General features: G+C 32.3%; 1 protein-coding gene across 2 annotated transcripts in view; it reads right to left on the bottom strand.

Annotated features, from left to right (window-relative positions):
* Positions 1–21,545, bottom strand: part of Atg5 (autophagy related 5) — a 118,913-nt gene that overhangs the window by 9,255 nt on the left and 88,113 nt on the right. For both annotated transcript variants that reach the window (XM_071613172.1, XM_071613173.1), the window contains exon 7: positions 8,613–8,730. In XM_071613172.1, coding sequence (XP_071469273.1) covers positions 8,613–8,730 — 118 coding nt within the window. The remainder of the gene's footprint in view (positions 1–8,612; positions 8,731–21,545) is intronic.

The raw sequence follows: 21,545 nt of genomic DNA, 5'->3' as shown, positions 1-21,545 counted from the left end.
TTGCTTTCACAAAATGACTCAGTAATTCCAGCTCTGTATGACAGGGACCATTAATATTTGTCAAATATGAATTATAGAATAAGTACAAAGCTGATTGTTTTACTTAAAGTATAGATAATAATTGTGTTATTTTTCTGGTACTGGGGATTGCAAACAGGGGATTGCATGTAAGATCTAGAAAATGCTAGACAAATACTCTACTTCTGAGTTACATTCTCAGCTCTTTAGGAATTTTATCACTAGGTTGCCCTGGATGGCCCCAAAACTGTGTTTCCTGCCTTAGTCACCTGAGTAGCTAGGAGGCACAGCTGGCCATCACACTTATATGTGGCCAGAATGAAGTCCCACAAAACTTATTTTAATGAAGTGATGACTTGCTTTTACTTGTTTGCATATATTATTTTGGCAAGAGAATTTTGCTTTTTGTTGCTAAAGATGGAATAGTAGTCATGAAAAGTTTTGTTACCTACTTTTGGGAAAGGTAGGTTATTTCACTTAGCTTGAGATTAAGATAGAGAACAATAATTGAGGGAAAATCAGAGGCATCTTTTGTTAGGCCCAGTAATCTCATCATCTCCATTAATGGAGAATGAAAATAATCATTTCTATTTCTTTGATTTTTAGAAAAGACAAATAAATGGGCTTAAATTAAGAGATTCTGTATCACCAAGAATAGCAAATGGTGCATGTGTGGGGAAAAAGCAGAGATGAAGAGAGAATGAAGTAATCAAGGCAAAGAACTTGACCCATTTAAGTTTAGAATTTATGACAAATTTAAGAGAAAACTTAATTACCCAGTTTAAGCTAACCTAAAAAAGTTAAACACGACTCTAGCAGACCTTTGCTCCTAAAGGGGTATATTTGAAAACTTTCAGAATTCCCACTGTGACTCACATCAATGAGGACCAAGAACAGTAAGATCCAGAAAGTGCTGAGCCAAAAGGGAAGGCTTTCATTATAGCCAAGTGAACCAGTTTGGTGTTGGGGTCACACTATCTCAGTGCATTTACAAATATACCTTCCAGTGTTACATGAGAATAGCAACAGCACTAAATAAATGAATGATAAGCTATTTATAGTCTTCTCAATGAAAAACTTTCCTTTGTACCAACAGCATGCCATAGTCTCCTGATGGCCTCTTGCCTAAAATAGTTTTTATATTTTAACAAGTTATATAATGAGAGTCAAGCTGAATAAAGAAGATGCAATGACTAGAGATACTTGAGTGAAATAAGTGTCTTTCTTTTTTACCAGAACCACAGTTCTAGTATTTCTAATTATGTTCAGAAGTTAACTTCTAAAGAAATAAATCAATGGCATATAACTCTTGCCATAACTTCAGATATTCTATCTCTATAAGTAGCTTCAATATTGGCTCACATTTAGAGTTCATCACAGATCCATATTACCAACTACTATTTTGTATAGTGGAATTACGAACAAAAACAAAACTTCCTTAAAACTTGACTTCATAAATTTCATAAGCATATTTCTCTTATTTGTTAAAAAATTTTTAAAAAGTTGGAAGATACAAACAAAACAAAACAAATATAAAAACCTTGGGAAAAAACAGGACTGTGAAGGCGAACAGCAAAAATACCTTTGGTTTATTTAATTCTATAACCAAATTAAGAGACAGTTAACAGGTAACATCCTTGTTTGATAAACTGAGTAATCTGGATTCATTAAAAACAATTTCCCAACTCAAACCATATGAAGATATAGAAAGACATTATTCATTTAATTCAAATTCTAAATGAATGCAAAAAGCACTAGTGAAATTATAAAAATTATCAGTTTATCATAAGCACTCAACCTGAGGAGGTTTGGGGGACTGCAGTCCTATGTTTCTATGGCATGAGTATGCAAACTGAAATGCCAATTCGTCTGGGGGTCCAGAGTCACCATGCAGATGACTGACAACCCTAAGACATCAATCAACTAGCTTTAATACTAACTGAACAAGTGGAGGCTATACCTTGTAAAGTGAGCATGAGATTTACATGTTGTCTTCCTAACTGCTTTCTATATGTAAATTAATCAATCACAACATTTAGCTCACTTCATCACACAATCTAATCATATACAGCAAAGAGTTAAAAATATGAAAAAGGAGAAAAAATATGAACATGCCACTTTCTTTTTACAATTCTGTGGTTTCTCATAAAACATATTAAAATTAAAGTAATTTCAGTTTTAAGTTAAACTGCCTAAATGGGGCATTCTAATTTCCCAGCCTCAGCTTCACTTAGTTCCCTCAGTGCCAACATTTCTGATCTTATCAAATACTTCATGCCGTAAATGGGGGAAAGACTGAAAAACATTTCTCCGTCAGCAAACAGAGTAGGGACATTTTAGCCCACATATTACCTGCCAGCAACCAGCAGCTGGTTAGCTGATGAGGGATTCTACAGTGGGCATATGTGACCTGATCCCTTCTCCTTCTCATCTAATTTCTGCTCATCTTTCATTTAAGATTTCTAGGTGGTTCCTAATATGCTTTGAATATCCCTAGTCCTGCACATATTACAACTGTAAATCTTTCTATCCACTGCAATTACACCAAACCTTTGAATTGCTGGGGATTGTATTATACGATTTACCTATCTTAGTATCCCCAGGGCACAAGATAGTATATACAATGTAAAGAAAATGAATACTGAATTTTTAACATTAAATGGAAACCAAAAGTCAAACTGCAGTTGGGAAAGGAGTAAATACATTCTCAGGAAGAAGACCAAAAATGGAAAGGGGAAACCAAATGGTTACAGGACTGTATTTCTTGTTGGGAAAGATATTGGGAACAATTACTAATTTGCCATGAACACAGGTCTTTCCTACACATGTGCTCTACTTGTCCAACATCAAATATAAAATAAGGTTAAGAGCAGCCTAATACTTACAGAGAACTGATCAATGGAATCTTAAAATATATTTTTAAAAAATGAGAATGAAGGAGCTGTGGTGGTATCACTCAGCGGTATCGCACTTGCCTGGCATGTGTGAGGCACTGGGTTTGATTTTCAGCACCTCATATAAATAAATAAAAATAAAGGTCTACCAACAACTAAAAAAAAAAAAAAATGAGAATGAACATTTGATAATCCTAGCTTACACATATATATTAGAAGTCTGGGAAATGAAATATGATTAGACAAAGTTTATGTCTTTTGTAATCTCCAAAATAAAAACAAAGTGCTATGATTTTAAATTTTTGTTACTGATATTTTAATATATGTTTTTCATAATGAACAAAGAAAGAAATATCTCACCTCAGGTCTGGTACAGAGGCTTAGATCTGAGTCATTTTAATTACAGCTGAAACCACAAAAACAATTTACCTGAGCTCACCTTTGGTTATTTCCTCTTACCTGTAACTTGGCTAACTCCCCTAGCCACTTGCAAATCAAAAAAGAAACACACAAAGCAATTCGTCATGATTTACTTCATGAGAACAATGACCTAAAGCACGTCTTCATAAATATTAGTACATGATACTTTTATATGATGAAATAAAAAAAAAATTCCTTCACAGCTGAATCACTTCTTGTAGGTAGTAGTAGACAATGGTGCCACATAACTTTTACAAGTACTTTCTCTTTTTATCATGTGATGATCGTCAGTTCTTATCCACACACACCCAATTTTAAAGTCTTTCGCTTTCAACTAGAGTGCAGGTGTGTCAAAATACTTTACATTTTATAGTATTACAGGTGCATTGAACCAGTTCTTTACTAAAACAGTGACTTGGTATTTCTGAATATTCTCCACAGGCTTTTAAATGACAATTACTTTCTAAAAATATCCATGAAGTGAGAAAAGGAAGAGGCAAAGATAAATTTTTCTAAAGAAAAACTATGGGTGTAAGGAAAAATATTTTTCCCTCTTGGAATGAAACATGCCATCAAAAGAACCTTAAAAGTTTAGGTATTATTTGTCATTTCAATGAAGTCTGAGTCCTTCAAACAATATGAACACTTTACAGTTTGGCTGGGGGGGGGGGGGGGGAGATGTTTACAAGGGATTCACCTAAAGCACTGTTTTGCCATGAGCCTTCATAGCCTTGAAGGTTTTATAACTGGCGTATGTTTGTTTCTTATAGTTTTGTAAAAAAAAAAATTTTTTTCCAAGGAAAGAACTGTACTCATACAAAATTTACCAAGTCAAGTTTTAAGGAAGCAGTTTTGTTTTTCTTTCTGCTTGCTCATAATCCCACTATAAAAAGACAAGTACTAGGTTGTTTTAGTACCAATTTTAGAATAAACAGTTTAAGAGGTAGGTGTGTGGATTAAAATCAGCCACCTCACTGCCCCATCTTCAAATAATACAAGGGAAATCACACTGTTCCTTAGAAAAGGATATACAGACAGGGAAGACTAGAAACATAGGAGAGAATAAGAATCTTTTAAAGAATAAACAGCATCACATGTTCCTGTGCCATTTTTGTGTAAGGTTGTGTTAATCTTATATATATTGTTTGGCCTGGGTGAAGGAATGGCAAAAGTGAGCATGAAAAACACATTCTGATAAGGGGCATCAGACTGATTTCATTTATATGACTGATGTTTACAGTTACCATTTTAATAAATTCAACATAAAGAGTGGATAGAATTTTATACAAAAATGCTAACAAAACAAAATAAGCACAGTAGAAGTTCAGGTTCCTAAGATTACTCAGGGAATAACAATATCTTTAAAGGAGAATAGCAGATAACATTTAGGTGCTAAACAAAAATCACACAATGAATAGTTAAAAAAACACCAGTATTTTCAAATGATATTTTCAACTAAAATCTGAAAGTATTTTTTTTAAAAAAGAAGAGAAAATGAAAATGGGCAACCACAGTAAAGTAAAAAAACCTACAGTCCAGAAGGTGAAGATCTGAATTCTAAACCTAATTTTCTAATGAGCCAAGAGATGAAAAATTAAGAGACTGAAAAATAGAAGGCTCTACTATGACTATTCAATGATGTCAAATGCAAAATTAACTCCTAATTTCTTTCCACCCTTCTCTAATAAGTTTCCGCTACTCAAATACACGTGACATCTAGAAATAGGCAATCATGAAATAAAAGTGAATTAAAATTATAAATTCATAGTTAACCAAAGAAACAAAATAAAATTTTAAGTAAGTCCCCTGTCCTGGATTAAAAAGAACTGTTAAATTTACATCTTAAATATAACACTAGTTTACCAAGAGAGAATCCCTTATACCATCCTCACTAAGCATTACAGATCATTCTGTGTATGCTGACAACTGCACTGGTTGGGTAATAACAGATCATTACAGAACATTTTTCTTCTAAGGTTTTTGAGTCTCACTGTGATGGTCCCAATAATCAAGAATCTTATACAGAAATAAATTTTAAATGATCTGTGTGTGTGTGTGTGTTTGTGGGGGGGTTACTGGGGATTAAACCCAGGGCCATGTGCATGCAAGGCAAGCACTCTACCAACTGAGCTATATCTGCAGCCCTAAAATGACCCATTTTTGAAAGCAGATTGTTTTAAAAAAGTAGGAAAACACAATAAAGTAACATTTAAATATTAAACTTAAATTTCAATTTCAATTACTCTTAATTAATAAAAGCATTTTCCCCTAATATTCTTTAAAATATCACTATGGGTCTCATCTAAATCAGCAATAAATATTATTAATCTCTTAATTATACCTCACATGGGAAAAACTAGTTTATATTCCCAAGTCCTCAAGAATATACTAAAATAGACACCAAGCAGATTAAAGATATTGTGTCCATATATAACTAAAAAAAATTATTAAAAAAAAGTTGGGGAGGGGAATTTTTTCACTGAATTCCTTCACATATGCATTTTTTTTTTAAATTTTTTATTGTGGGTTGTTCAAAACATTACAAATTTCTTGACATATCATATTCCACACTTTGATTCAAGTGGGTTATGAACTCCCACCTTCACCCCATACACAGATTGCAGAATCACATCAGTTACACATCCATTGATTTACATATTGCCATACTAGTGTCTGTTGTGCTCCGCTGCCTTTCCCATCCTCCCCCCTCCCCCCTCCCCACCTCTCCCCTCCCCTCCCCTCCTCTCTCTCTACCCCCTCCACTGTATAACCCTGAGGGTCTCCTTCCATTACCATGCAATTTCCCTTCTCTCTCCCTTTCCCTCCCACCTCTCATATCTTGGAATTTTATAAATGTATTACCTATTAGATTAACAAATATAATAAGCTTCAAAAACAAGATAAATAAGACTTTACCAAAATTAAATATTTTTACTCTGCAAAAGAAAAAAGATAAGTCATAGATAAAAACAAAACCTACATAGTTCTGATAAAGAACTTTTTATCCAGAAAATGTAAATAACTCTCAAAATTCAGTAATAAAACAAATGAAAAATTGAGAAAAGGACTTGAACAGACATTTCATCAGAGATTATTTATAAACACATAAAAACACACTGAACACAAAATGGATGAAACTCAAAAAATTATGCTAAGTTGCAAAAGACAACATACTTTACAGTTCCATTTATATGAAATATCCAAAAAAGGTAAATTTTAGAAACAGAAAGCAGACCAATGGTAAACACAGCACAGATTAGCTGAAAATAAGTACAAGAGAACATTTGGAGGACATGGAAGTGTTCTAAAACCACTATGTGGCAATGCTTATACAACTCCTGTATTGTATTAAAAAAGTCACTGAAAAAAAAAAGTCACTGAACTGAACCCCAAAATAATAATTTAACTGAAATAGTGAAAAGTCACTCAGTAGTAAAGATGAAATAATATTCTAAGGTATTATTATAACCAACTTAAAGTTAACCACTACATGATTTAATTATAAATAATGTTTTGAGGTGATAATAGTACAGAGAAAGAATTCTAGTATTAGAGATATGAGGCTGTGTATGAGAGACCATCAGAAACACTGGATATATAATCCAGTAAAAATGTAACACAAATGTTAAACAAATGTTATATTAACACTTCTAAATATAACATTAGTGAAAACAAATGTTATATTAACACTTCTAAAAAATATATTCATAATTTTTAAAATGAATGAATTCTCTGCTATCTCAATAATTTTCAGGAGTGATCATGGGTCTATTTCTTTAATCCCTTCTGGTAGGAATTCTGATGGCATTTCAGACACTCCTTCTTTCTCCTTCCCATTGAGCCTTTTTAAGAAGTGCTAAATATATATAGAAATGCCAGTTAGGTAAGCATACTTGACTAAGAAAAAATGTTACACTCACAGAGAGGATGACATATACTGAACTCCACATTTTTTTGTAGGGTCATTTAGGTGGAATATCAACATTCTCCCCAATCCCACTGTTTCTAATTCTACTTCTTACAAAAACCACTTACTTAGATTCTTGAACTGTGTGGACAGTTAAACAACATGTAAATAACGTTGCAATCCCCCAACTTAAAATATATTCATAATAAAAGCAACATTTTCAAGTATTACTTTTATATTTACTAAAATATTATCTCTTTCCAACTAGGATTTAAAGTATCAAGTTACACTTTCTTTGCTATATAAAAAATAAAATTTCATGCAGAATAGGCTACTGAAAATTTCTCTCTTTAAAATAAATGTAATTAGGGCGCGGGTTGTGGCTCAGTGGTAAAGCACATGCATGAGGCACTAGGTTCGATCCCTGGCACCACATAAAAAACAAACAAATAAATAAATGTAATCAATAGCGAATGTAGTAATGATTAGGTGAAGGAAAAAAGGAAAAAAAAAAAAAAACCCAAACCAGAATATCATGTATAAAATGAGCATTCTTAATGTCAAAATCCAAAATGTTTTGAGCAAGAATATTAACAGCACAAGTTGAAAATTTCATACCTGCCCATATGTAACAGTCAGTCAAAATACATGCACACTAAAAATATCATAAAAAACTGCCTTCAGGCTGTTTATAGGAATAATAATGAAACATAAATGAATTTGATGTTTAATCATAGGTTTTATCCTCAAGATATCTCATTATATTTATGCAAATATCTAAAATCAGGGGGGAAAATCCAAACACTTTTGGTCCCAATCATTTCAGATAAGGGATATTAAACTCTATGTGTGTGTGTATTTTTCCCCCCTTTCAAATCTACCAGAACTCTTTTAAAGACTAGTAGCATCAGAGATGTGGTAAGAGGGCAATTTTAAAACAATGTATTTTATTTTGCTAAAGAGAATCAGTGGTTTCACTGCAAGTGTTTCTGTTACAAGCAATATCCCCCTACAAGATACTGAAAATTTCTTCCTGAAATAACTAGTGTTAAGTATGCTTATTTTACTTCATTAAAAAAGGGATTTATCAGAGCATGGAGGAACATGCTTGTAATCCCAGAGGCTTGGGAAGCTGAGAAAGGAGGATCAAAAGTTCAAAGCCAGCCTCAGTAACTTAGGGAGGCCCTAGGAAACTCTATGAGAACCTGTCTCAAAATAAAAAACAAAATGGGCTGGGGATGTGGTTCAGTGGGTAAACCCCTCTGCATTCAATCTCTGGCACCAAAATAAACTAACAAACAAATTAATTAATTAAAATTTAAAGAGAATTTAAAACAGAAAATGAAGTGTTTTAATGTTGCTAATTACATTACCTTCAGGAGCAATTGCAGAAGGACAAACTTCTTTGAGGAGATCGCCCAGTGTATGTGGCTGTCCATCTGCAGCCACAGGACGAAACAGTTTCTGAATGAAAGGGCGTTCAGTCGTTGTCTATTTGAAAAAGGAAAAGATAATCCAAGCAATTAAATTTTTGCTGCTACTCCCTATAAATTAAAAGACCTTAAATTTTATGTTGCTACTAGGTATCTTGTAATATGGTGTAACCAGAAGTACACAAAATCACAGATATGGTATCACTGGGAAACATGTTTAATGATATAAATTTATATAAATCTAATGCTCCAGAAATAATCAGGCAAATTCAGGAAATGGAACATTCTAAAAACAACAGGCCAAAAAAATAAGGCATTAAAAACCAAAACAATATAAAACAAGGACAAAAGTGGTTTGTGTCCTTGACTTTTAAAAAAGGAGTATAATAAGAGATAATGCAAAAATAAAGCCTGGCTGAATACTACACTGGTGAAGAAAATTTCTAAAAAATGCATTATAAAAGAATTTTTTGATAACTGGGGAATCATACCAAATACCAAAATTCTATAGTATAATAATGATAATCATTGTCATAATATATTGCTAATCATTCCAGTTTTATCCATGTTTAAAATGGTTTTTTTTCCTCAACTATCTCGGTGACAATGAAGGCCTCATCATGACCCAGAGTACCGAGGCTCTGGAATTGGTCAGGGATTATGAAGAACACTGTTGTTTATGAGCTCTATGATCTCCCACCAAGTTCCTTTCACTGTTATTTTGCAACATTCCATATTTCTTCAGTTTGATGTAGGAATAAGTAAGGAATCGTGTCAAGCACAAAATAAATATTTTTTAAAAATCCCTTTCCTCTTTACTGTTACTTACTTTTAAAATGGTAAGTTTAAATTTTAAGTTTCCTGGAGTAAAACAATCATAAAAATACAAAGGTTTGTGTGTGTGGTTTTTTTTTTTTGGTTTGGTTTGGTTTAATCAAAGAGATACATCTCAATCTCTCTGACATAACTGTTATAGATTTAGCTTAAAAAAAAAACAACTAGCTTTACGTGCTGACATAAACTAAAAATCTTGATAATATGCAATGATTATACTTCAATTCACTTCATTAACTTAAGTCTATAGGGATTAAAAATATGATTGATAGTTTTAGTTTAAGAAGTCTATAGTTTTTGATACAAGTTGAAACCAAGAATAATATGTTCAGGCAACTGATTAATTATATAATAAAGATAATAAGGGTTAGGGGAGTTGAGAGGAAAAAGAAATGAATAGAGAAACACAGTAATAATTTAAAATATCTACAGTCCACTTTGAATTTCTATCTTCCAGACCATGAAGATGCTTTAAAGACTTTTTAGCAAAGGAAGTGGCATGATGAAAGAGACTTTTTCTGAAGGCTCATGAAAGCAGTGCTGTGGATGATGATTCGGTTAAGAGGTAAAATCAGAATGACTGGTGAGAGGCCAGCTGATAAAGCAAGTCCATGTGATGACAACCAGGACTGAGACAATGGGAAAGACAGTGGCAGAAATGCATGCCAATTTAAAGAAAAAAAAAAAAACAAAACTCAGATGCATCTCTTTTAGTCCAACCTGAAAGAAAAACAAAGCCAAAGAAATCTCTTCAAAAAGTTGAAAATCTCATACAAATCCTAATTAGTTACAGAATAGTGAGATGGCTTGGCTATGATAAAATTGCCTGAAAACAATATACTTGACAGGAAAGGTTAAGTAATCTTAGTTACATATTAAAAAACAGACACTGCCCTCTAACCCTGCTGTTTCTCTGTATCTTTCCTTTTCCCACTCTCTCCTAAACCTGAGCAGTTATTATAAAGGTGTAACCTTCAACAAATTTTTAAAACGAAGTATTTTGTTTGGTAGAGGAAAAGCTCTGTAGACGGTAACCAAAAATACTTTCGGCAAAATGCTGCTTGCATTTATTACAGAATAAATGTAAGGAAAAGCCTATTCCAAATATAGTCAAGTAGGTTAACCAACATTAATGTGGGTAACAACGTATGTTTATTTATTCTAATAAGCTGGAAATTAGAAAATGCATTGACAATAAGAGGCACAACCATATTACAAACTTATAAATCATATAGATCAAGTTCAAGTCTTATATGAAACATAAGGCATAAACTCCAATAAAAAAATGCAAGGCTCTTTCTTCTTAAGAGAATAAAAACTTAAAACCAGAAAGAACTGGCTTCAAGTCCTGTTTCTATCATTTGTTACGAAAACATGAGCACAATTACTTAATTTTTCTAAATCTCCATTTCCTTAACTGAAAAAATATAAATAATCACACACATATGAAAACAAATAAGATGTGAACTGAAGGAGATGACGCCTACATTGTAGTTTTTTAAATAATAAAATGCACAACATGATCATGGCACATAGTAATTTGGAACTTAAAACACCAATGACCAGCTAGGCGCGGTGGTGCATGCCTGTACTCCCAGCAGCTCCAGAGAATGAGACAGAAGGATGGTGAGTTCACAGCCATCCTCAGCAAATTTGAGGTGCTAGGCAACTCAATGAGACCTTGTCTCTAAATAAAATACAAAATAGGGCTGGGGATGTGGCTCAGTGGTCCAGTGCCCCTGTTCAATCCCCAGTACCACCACCACAAAAAAAAAAACATACCACCAACCAACCAATGACCAGGACCACAAGTTTAGAATGCTGCAGTGCACATTTGATTTACTATTATCCAAACTTAGTATATTTAGTTTTTATTTCCTTTTACCTTCAATTTCTTTTCTTAAAATTCATTTATATGGATACCAAAAACCCCAGAGTGATAAAATTCAGAAGCTTATATTTTAATATTTATTTATATGCAAGAGGGCAAAGGCAAAGTCATTTTGGGACTTTGATTCAAAGCTAGTCTTGAACTTAACCCCAAAGTCATGACCCATGAAAGAAAATACCAATAAGCTAGACTTCATTTAAAAAAATAAACAAACTTTTCCTCTATAAAAAGGCCTAAAGAAGATTAAAAGACAAGCTACAGCCAGTCATAGTGTACATGCTATAATCCTAGTTACTAGGGAGGCTGAGGATGGAAGATGGCTAGTTTGAAGGCAGCCTGGGCAACTAAGCAAGACCCTGACAAAAATTTTAAAAAATAATTTATAAAATATTAAAAAAGGTCAAGCCTCAGACTGACAGGAGAAAATCTACAAATCACATTTCCAACACAGGTCTTAAACCCACAGTATACAAAACATGCTAAAAATTCAATAGTTAAAACAACAACAATCTAATTAGAGCATGGGCAAAAGACACAAGCAGAAATTTTACTAGAGGATATAGAGATAGTAAATAAGCACATGAAAATATGTTTAACACATGAGTGTCTGCTAAGAAAATGCAAATAAAACCACAATGTATCTGATATTACCACACACCTACAAGAGTTATCTAAAACAAAAATTAGTGGATGTTAACAGTATATACCTCAAAGGTTCTTGGTAAAGAGTAAGGCAAGGCATTATTTAAACAATGTCTAGCATATACTAAATGTTCAGTATACAGTTACTGTTTTTATTAAACATGACTTAACATTCAATGGAAGCTTATTCAATATTAATATGGACTATGTACTAACTTATAAAACAAAAGGATGATTACAAAACATATTCATCATGTAGTTAACTCTTAATATGTTACCATTAGTGCTAATTGTTGTTTTGCTCATATATATCTTATCATGATATAGTATGAATTAGAAATGTTGGTTTATTCAAAATGACAATTTGCAAAAAAAGAGAGAATTTACAGCAAGAAAGGTACATAAAAGGCTCACTGATTAAGGAGTTAGAGACCATACAGAGAAGAAAGAATTCTAATACTATTAGAGAGCAACGGGAGACTGAATTCACTGAAACAGTGAAAACTGGTTATAAGAGAGAAAAAAAACTTTAAAAAATCAGATAATGACAAATTTTATATTCTGCTTTAAAGTTCTTTGAAACAGGCTGATTGATTTACTAAATGTATAAGTAAAATTTATTTGATAATTTAGAAGGGTTGCTTAAATATATCAGAGGATTTTATTTGTAAGATTTGCAGGTATATTTTTTAAAAAGTCAGCTATTAAACTATAACTGGAATCAGCCAGTGTCTCAGAATGTAATTAGATTGATATGCAACTAGTACGCTGTGGTAAGAATTAAATCTAGAAAAGGAATGAGTTACAAAAATGGCTATATTATATATTATCAGTAGCATAAAATCAATGGAAAGGCATTAGAAAAACTAGGCTTTATAATTGAAAATCCCATCAAAACTGGACTCACATCCAGTGAGTATATTTTCACTTGACACCATTATTTAAAATAATGTACCTAAGTAATAATAAGGCAAATTTACTATTAATGTTTTGCGGATCTTTAGCCAAGAAAAAAAAAGAAAGAAAGAAAGAAAAGAAAAATGAAAACAACAAAAACTCTAATATAATAGGTAACTTCAGTGAATCACACACAGTTGCTAACATTCCATTAAGAGTCTTTACAGATACTGCAATATAAACAAAACTTCAATAAAGAATGTATTTGTAGGGCTGGGGTTCTACCTCAAGTAATAGAACACTTGCCTAGCATGCATGAAGTACAGGGTTTGAGTGCAAGCACCACCCCCTACACATGAATATTGTTTCCTAATTTTGTTTAAAAATACAGTGGTAACGGATAACAGAAATACAGCAAGTGCTGAGAGAATGTTGTAAAGCTAGAGTACAAAATTTAACTCTGAAGGCTGGGAGTACAGCTCAGAGACCCTGGGTTCCATCTCCAGCACCCCCCAAAATAAAACAAACAACTCTGGACTTCTCAGGCAATAAAAGCAAATCAAGAAACAAATTATAACCAGTTATATAACTTTGTTTTCTAAGAATGCAAGACATACCAGTAGGTATAAAGTAAAATACACTAACTGTAGTAGAATGTAAAAATAACAGTGAGGAATTTCTAAAAAGAGGATGAGAAGAAAGGAGGCAATATAGAGCAATCTTCAAGCTACAACTTGAAACTGATTTTTTTTTTTTTTTTTAATGGAGAAAGACTTACACCATTTCAGTACTCAGAAGGCAGGTGGAATATAACAATACTTGAGAGAAATCAGTGGATAAGAAAAATGTGGGCTAAAGACCACAGCATAGGGAGATTAGAATTTCAAATGTAGTGGAATGAACAAAAGCTTGGTTGGAATCTCAACTATCAATATGACTGACTTACTGTATGCCCAGGGCAAATTACACCCAACTCTAGGAGTTTGTTTCTGAATCTGAAGAATGGGGAAAAATTATATCCTTAAATGATTGCTGTGAAAATTAAATGATATAATATATAAAATTCTAATGCAACAGATAGTTAACATATGGTTATTTCTTTTCATTCCTCTTTAAAAAAACTGTTAAATGTGTAACCAAAGAAAGTTAATAGTATTTAGTTGTTATAGAGAGAATTACAGAGAGAATGAAAAATAATTAGTATTCAACCTTCGGTTTCCATTGATATTTTGCTAATTAGAACAATAATATGTGATACAAAGACAAAGAAAACTGGGGTTTACACAGGACATGCAGTAGGCATTACCAATGACATCTGATACATGCTTCAAATTGTCACATGCATATTTGGCTTGAGACATAATCATGCATGTCAAATTTGGCATCACATGCTTTTCAAAAAAGGCCTCACATTAAAATTTGCTTAATAATACAGACAATTACACTACCTCATTAAATAAAAAGAACAGACCATTTAAAAATTATGCTTTAAGAACTTTATAGTAAATAGTATGATGATGCGAAGAGAGGGAACTGGGAGGAGAGGTGGAGGGAGTCTGGACCACTTTATGGAGGAAAATAAGGAGACTTGAAAATAAGCACTAGTTATGCTAGGAGAGTCTGAAGCTTATTTTTAATATTCCCGACAACACTAAAAACTAACAATTAACATTTGAGAAGCTGTCATTATTACAGTCAAGGACATTTAATCTCTAAAGTAATAGTGTCTTAAATGAGACTATGATTAAATGAAAAGAACCCATCAGAATTATATCCACACATCTAGTTTGAAGTTTGTACTTTGTCTTATATAAATTATTGTATTTATTATAATTTGGTCTAGACAATGCTAAATATATTTTGTAACATAAATACAAAGGGCATGCTCCGTATATCTGTTCATTAAGTAACATGTGTAACAGAAAAATACTATTTACCTACCCTAGGATCAAGATCAATTTGATATTGTTTATAAGACTATTTATACAGAAAAAGTTAAACTGTTTTAAGATTTTTTACATAAAATTATCAGTAGAATGGCCAAAGAAGACACATATAAAGGGGCAAGACTGATGATTTTTAGTAATAATTATGCTCATTCCTCTAAGATTTTTCCCAAAAGACTTCAAAGTCCTACGGACAATCACAGCTGAAATTTCATTTTATATAACAGGTTTAAAATATTTGCTAATTTTATTGAAAATCACACTAAAAAATTAGACTAATACAAGAATAATGAAACTGTTTTCTTCTTAAGAGTCAAAGAGTACTTTTGTATATGAACGTATCTTTATACTATACTTAAATAATTAAGAAATTTGTACAAATAAAGATATCAAACTAGCAAGAAGAAAGTCGGAATAAAACCAGCTGTGCTGACCTCAGAAGCAAAATTCTGTTCTGATGTCCAGTCAAGTATCCTTCTGAGAAGAAAAGTGGGTCTAAACTCAGGCCAGGATCTAGTGAAACTCTGCAAAGAACATATTTTTCTGCGCCTCCTCTAAGGGATTTATATAGTGCACACTAAAATTTATGGCATGGAAGTTATCTATTGTTTTGTTTCTGACACAATAATTTTCTAAAATAGCATATGAAAGCAAGTGATACAGATCTCATGGTTGATACAATTAGCAGATCAAGGAATCTAAAAAACATAGCACTTGTCTACTATGAATAATATGTGAAAAAGTAATGTAGTATAACTATAAAACTTAGAATAAAACACAGGAGGAAATCTTTGTGGCCTTGGATAAATAAATGGCTTTCTTAGCTGTGACAACCTAAAAGCACAAGCAACAACAACAACAACAAAAAATGGAACTGAACTTGATGGAAATTAAAAACTTTGCTTCTTCAAATGACATCATGAAGAAAATAAAAATCTACAGGGAAAAAAAAACATTCGCAAACCATATATCTGATGAGACAAATATCCAAAATATATAAAGAATTCTTAAAGCTCAACATAAAGAGATAACCCAACTTAAAAATGAGAAAAAAGGATTTGAAGACATTTCTCATTAGTAGATACACAAATGACCTGTTAAACACATGAAAAGATACTTAGTTTCATTAGTCATTAGAGAAATGCAAATCAAAACCAAAATTATATACCCCTACATACCCACTAAGATTGCTATAATTAAAATGACAGAAAATAAGTGTTGGAAAGGATGTTAAAACCTTCATTCATTACTGTATGTAAAACGTAAAAATGGTGCAACTACTTGGGAAAATGGGTTAACAATATTTCAAAGGGTGAAACACAAAATTACCAACAACCCAGCATTCTCCACCTAAATATCTATCCAAGAAATAAATCTACTGAAAATATGTCCACTGAAAACTTCTACATGTTCACTGAACATATATTCATAATAGTCAAAAAGCAAAACAATGTTTTCATATTTATTTCATATTTAAAGGTAGGCATTTAAAAACAAACCTAAATATATAAGAACATCTATTGTGATGTTTTCACTTACACATCCTGATCCCTACTTAAAATATGAAAGCAAATGTTTATCAGTTGATGAATGGAAAAACAAAATGTGAGGTCACCATACAATGAAGTATTACGGGGCTGTAAGAAGGAATGAAGTACGGATACATTCCAAAACATGGAAAAATTGTGAAAATATTATGCAAGTGAAAGAATCTAGACACAAAGGGTCATATATTATGTGATTCTAATTATCTGAAATGTCCAGAATGGGCAAATACAGAAAATAATTCATAGTTTTAAGGGGCTGGAGAGAGGGGGAAATTATGAATGCATAGTAATGGCAATAGGATTTTTTCTAGGAGTCATGAAAATGCTCTGCAATCTTGTAGTGCTGATGGGTACACAACTGTGAATATTCTAAAAATCATTGCATAGCCTATCTGATTTCAGTACTACCAAATTCAATTTAGCAAGATTTTTTTTTCCATTTAATTGCTTACTGAGGTTAATAAGATTCTTATGGTGCTACTTCCAAAGGTATGGAAAACGAATTTAAAGAGAAAAAATTGGGCTGAGTTATTATAACTTCTATTAGGTATAAAGTGAGGCAAAAAATTGTCATCCACAAAGTCATTCTGAAAAGCCCAGGGACAAGATCCTTATATAATAATTCTCCAAAATATTTTGTAGTTATACTGATACAAAGGTAAAACCTGAGCATATATAAGATACTTAGGTGGCTTAGAATGAAGTTGGATTTAAGCTTGAAATTTATGGTGACGTTAAAAAAGAAATACATCGGTATTGTTTCAACCAGATATAATGTTCGGTGTAGAGGAATATTTGGCTTTATAATAATTTTAAACTTTGAAAGCACACACCAAAGTTATAATCGCATTTGTTTATGTGTTCTTAGCTACTTCAAGTATTCTGTGGAGAGAAAAAGGCAGGCATTTAAAAACAAACCTAAATATATAAAGAACATCTATTGTGATGTTTTCACTTACACATCCTGATCCCTACTTAAAATACGAAAGTTCAGTAAACAAATTTTTAATAAGATAAAATAAAAGTCAAAGTGCTTCAAAAACATTAAAGTTGTAAAAGCAAAAAAAAATCACTGCATAATATTCTTTAAGAGAGACCTTTATAATATTGGGATTAGATTAAGCTGTTGGTTTTTGCTAAAAAAAAAAAAAAAAAAATCCTCATATGAATGATAGAAGGAGTCCTCCCAGAGTGATGGCTGAAACTTCATGTTTGATTTATAGCTATATATCATACCATAAGTTTGTTTTACATGTGAGTTATTTAAAAACAATCATTATATTTCAAAAAATGAAAAATGTAAATAAAAACAAACAAAGGAGGTCAACAGTCACAAAATAACACCAGAGAAATATTTCTATCCTCATTGACTCAAAAAACCAGGTATTCCCCCCCGCCCCAAATTGTATAGCATCATAGCAATTTTAAGTTGTCTGTGGGAATTAAAGGAACCCTGTCTTGTTTACCAATACCCATATAATATTCATTTTCTAATAATTAAAATGAAGCAAAAATTTTTTTTTAATTACAAAATGCTAGTTAAAAAAAAAATGGAGGGGGCTGGGACTGTAGCTCAGTGGTAGAACACTTGCCTAGCACGCGTGAGGCACTGGGTTCGATCCTCAGCACCACATTAAAAACATAAATAAATAAATATATAAAGTTAAAAATGGGTATATAAAAAAGGGAAAATTTGCTGAAATCTCTGGATCATTTGAAATGTCCTTACTGATAAACTGCTACCCATATTAAGGATTCACTGTAGTTTCTGAGCTGCCCTGGTACCACCGTAACCAGTGAGGGTAGCTAAAGAATTCTTTCTTCCTTCCTTCCTTCCAAGCTTAGGAATCTTGGGATCTCTGGATTCCAACCCACACTGCTGGGACCTAAATGGGAGGGGGGAACTGAACAGTAAGAGGGAATACTTCTTGCAAATTCTGGAATTAGAATCTGGCATGAAAAAATAAAAATGCTATAAATGCAGGTTAGTGTTTACAGTATGAATATCAGAGTACAATATCTTTATTACTTACATGGCCTATTCTAAGAACTTTATTATTTACAATATAAGCTCCTATTCCCCCCCACACACATTCAAATTTTTTTGTAATACATCATATGAAGAAGGGACTGTACAGACAATCCAAACTAAGTTGATGGTATTAAATCTAATAACCCCAAACTGCCAGATCAGCAAGTCAAATTACAGGTTTCTTTCCCATAATGCAAGTTTAAAATACATGAATATTTTGTTATTTAGTATATTTAAGAGGTGACCTTTCAGTAGGCTTCTCAGAGAATCAAATACATCAAAGATTAATTCTTGTGTAATTTTAGCGACTGTTTATCCCTATGAGAAATGGAAAGGAGACTGGAAAGAACCCGAATAAGAGGCATTCTGCATCAAAGAATTCACTAGCAAAAGAGGATACATTGTGGCTAACAGCTACAATCACAGCATTTATTTTAAATACTCTCAGGAACCAAGTATTAAAAGTTGGCAAATTTTACCTCATGAATAATTATCAAAAAACTACAGAAATGAGTTAAAGAGTGTAGTATTGTAATATAAATATGATACGTTATTCAAAGAATTTCATTTAAGGCTCCAAAAGTGGCATCATCATTTCCCAGAATTAACTGTAGTTAAAGAAACCTCCTTTGTTAGACAAAACATGAATTACACTAATATTTGATTGTGAACATTGTTAAACCATTGCAAAGAAATAAGGCTATTCAATTAAATGTGATATGATACAGAAAATATGTAAGTGAAAAGTATTATAAACTTTAAAAGGATAATGCATGGTGGGGAAAACAAATTTGTGAGTTCTACTCCTTTAAGCATCCCTCAAACAATGTAAAAAAACAGAGTTCAAGTTACACTTTGATGTGTAGATCCTTTTGAAAGCTACTCTACCCTGTTTTATATGAAGCATCTGTAGCTAAATGAACACCTAGTGAAGAATATGGATGCTACATTACCTAAGCAGACGTCAGAACTGTCCCAAGCTGATTCTAAGTTACTTTAAACATATACAGAGTCAGAAATTAGCTATGGCTTACTTCTTAGAAGTAACAGATAATTACCCTCATCATGATGAAAAGGATTTTAAATGTAAGCTAATAGAGGTATTTTTCTTTTACCAGAGCTCTGCTTTTAAAAGTAAACTTCAAGACTAATTAAAATAGGAAATGCTTTACTATGTAATAAAAACACTTTTCAGGTTAGAGGAGCAGGGAAGAAGAATAGTTTCACAAGAAAGAAAATATGGGCCAGAAAGGTGGAAAAAAAATAAGAGGAAGGAGGAAAAGAAAAGAGAAGGAAAGACTAAAAGGTTAGGAGAGGAAGACCTATTGAAACACATTATTTAAACTAGCAGAATAAATTCTTTCTTTTTGTATAAGAAGGTAAACTATGCTTCTTCTTATTATGCTTCGAAAAACTTAGACAAAATGTTAAGAATAAGTATGACATTGGATTCCTAGGTATTTGGGTTTGAAAAAATGTTATTTCTTAATATATATTAATTTTCTACATTTCAAATGTTACGAAGAAGACAAATTCAATAAGGTGTAAAGGATGACTAAATGAAGTTCAATAATAAGTAACATATTAATCTGACTTCTCAACATTTCATGCACATTAACTCAGCCACATATCTAATACACAGATCACTCACGAGGGAATTCAACAATCATTTGAAACCCTAATTCATATAATTTCACAACTAATACAGTTGGAATTAATTTGTGTTGTGCATATAATTGTGTCACAACATATATATGCAGACAGGTGATTTTCATGAAAGGATCACACCCAAGACAGACATAAAGTCCTCTCAAATGTTTTTTAAATCCATATCCAATCCTGTTGAACTTAATTATAATCAGACTCATCATTTCAATGTTCTTTCTCTACTTTTCTAATCCCTATAACTAATACTCTCAAATAGTGGCTCTCTGAACTAGAATCTACCCTCATTTACATTGATAGTCTTTGTTTAAGCAGACCATTTGAGAAATAGATCCTGTTTAAGACAGAATATATTCTGTAAAATGTTTTTAAATCATGGAAGTTAGATAATATAAATGAATGTTTACATTAGACTTTAATAACTGAGAATCAACATATTAGCACATCATAATCAATTTGCAAACAAGCAACCTGCCCAGGTAATGACTTGAATGTTTCAAGAATGTATATGTCAATACTTACATCTATGTGTAGCAATGTAAACCATGCACACATAAATATGCCTATATTTATAGCTGTACTTATTATCTGCTTCGCACTTATTATTATAAATAATCTGCACGGACCATACTATGAAGTATCATAAAATTCCTCAAGACCCCAAAAATTTAAAAAACTAAAATAAAACACAAGAAACAGGTATGGCTTCACAACTTTGGTATATACTTGAAAGACAGCATCACACCCTGACATGAAATATGAACAAAATTGTCCAAGCTCATGTCAGAAAAGATAGGAATATTAGTCTTTCTCTTTCAAACTTGATTTTTCTAATATTCTTAAATGATAACCACATATGTAACCTACTTGGAATTAATAGTAAGTAGTTGTTTTTAAAGTATGAGTAATTAGACCAAAAGCAATTTTCATATTTACCCAAAAGGAGGAACCACTACTAAGAATCAAAGCCCAGTAATTCTGTTCTTAACAGACAGGTGCTGTGTGTTCTGGCATATTATATGAAAATAATTTATGAGAAGAACAGGGAAAGAATTAGTTTTCACTATTGGAATAAATATATGATTAAGCAGATTCTGATACTGTGAAACTGTCCATAGGTTGAATGATCACCCTAAAAGGCATCATTCTGAATGTTGGCATTCTCTGTGGATAGAAAATGGATGGAAAGAAAAATGAGTTGGGCATGGTGGTACACACCTGTAATCCCAGTGACTTTAAGCTGAGGTTCTAAGCAACTTAGAGAGATCCTGTCTCAAAATAAAACATATAAAGGGGCTGGGGATGTGGCTCAGTGGTTAAGCACCTCTGGTTAAATCCTCAGCAGCCAAAAAAGCGAAGGGAAAATGCAAGAGTGACACAAGCCAATTTAGGCCTTACAGATCTTTCTGAATGGTAAGG

The sequence above is a fragment of the Marmota flaviventris genome, chromosome 6 (genome assembly GCF_047511675.1).
Source record: "Marmota flaviventris isolate mMarFla1 chromosome 6, mMarFla1.hap1, whole genome shotgun sequence".
Taxonomy (NCBI): domain Eukaryota; kingdom Metazoa; phylum Chordata; class Mammalia; order Rodentia; family Sciuridae; genus Marmota; species Marmota flaviventris.
This window is presented reverse-complemented; position numbering and strand designations above follow the sequence as displayed.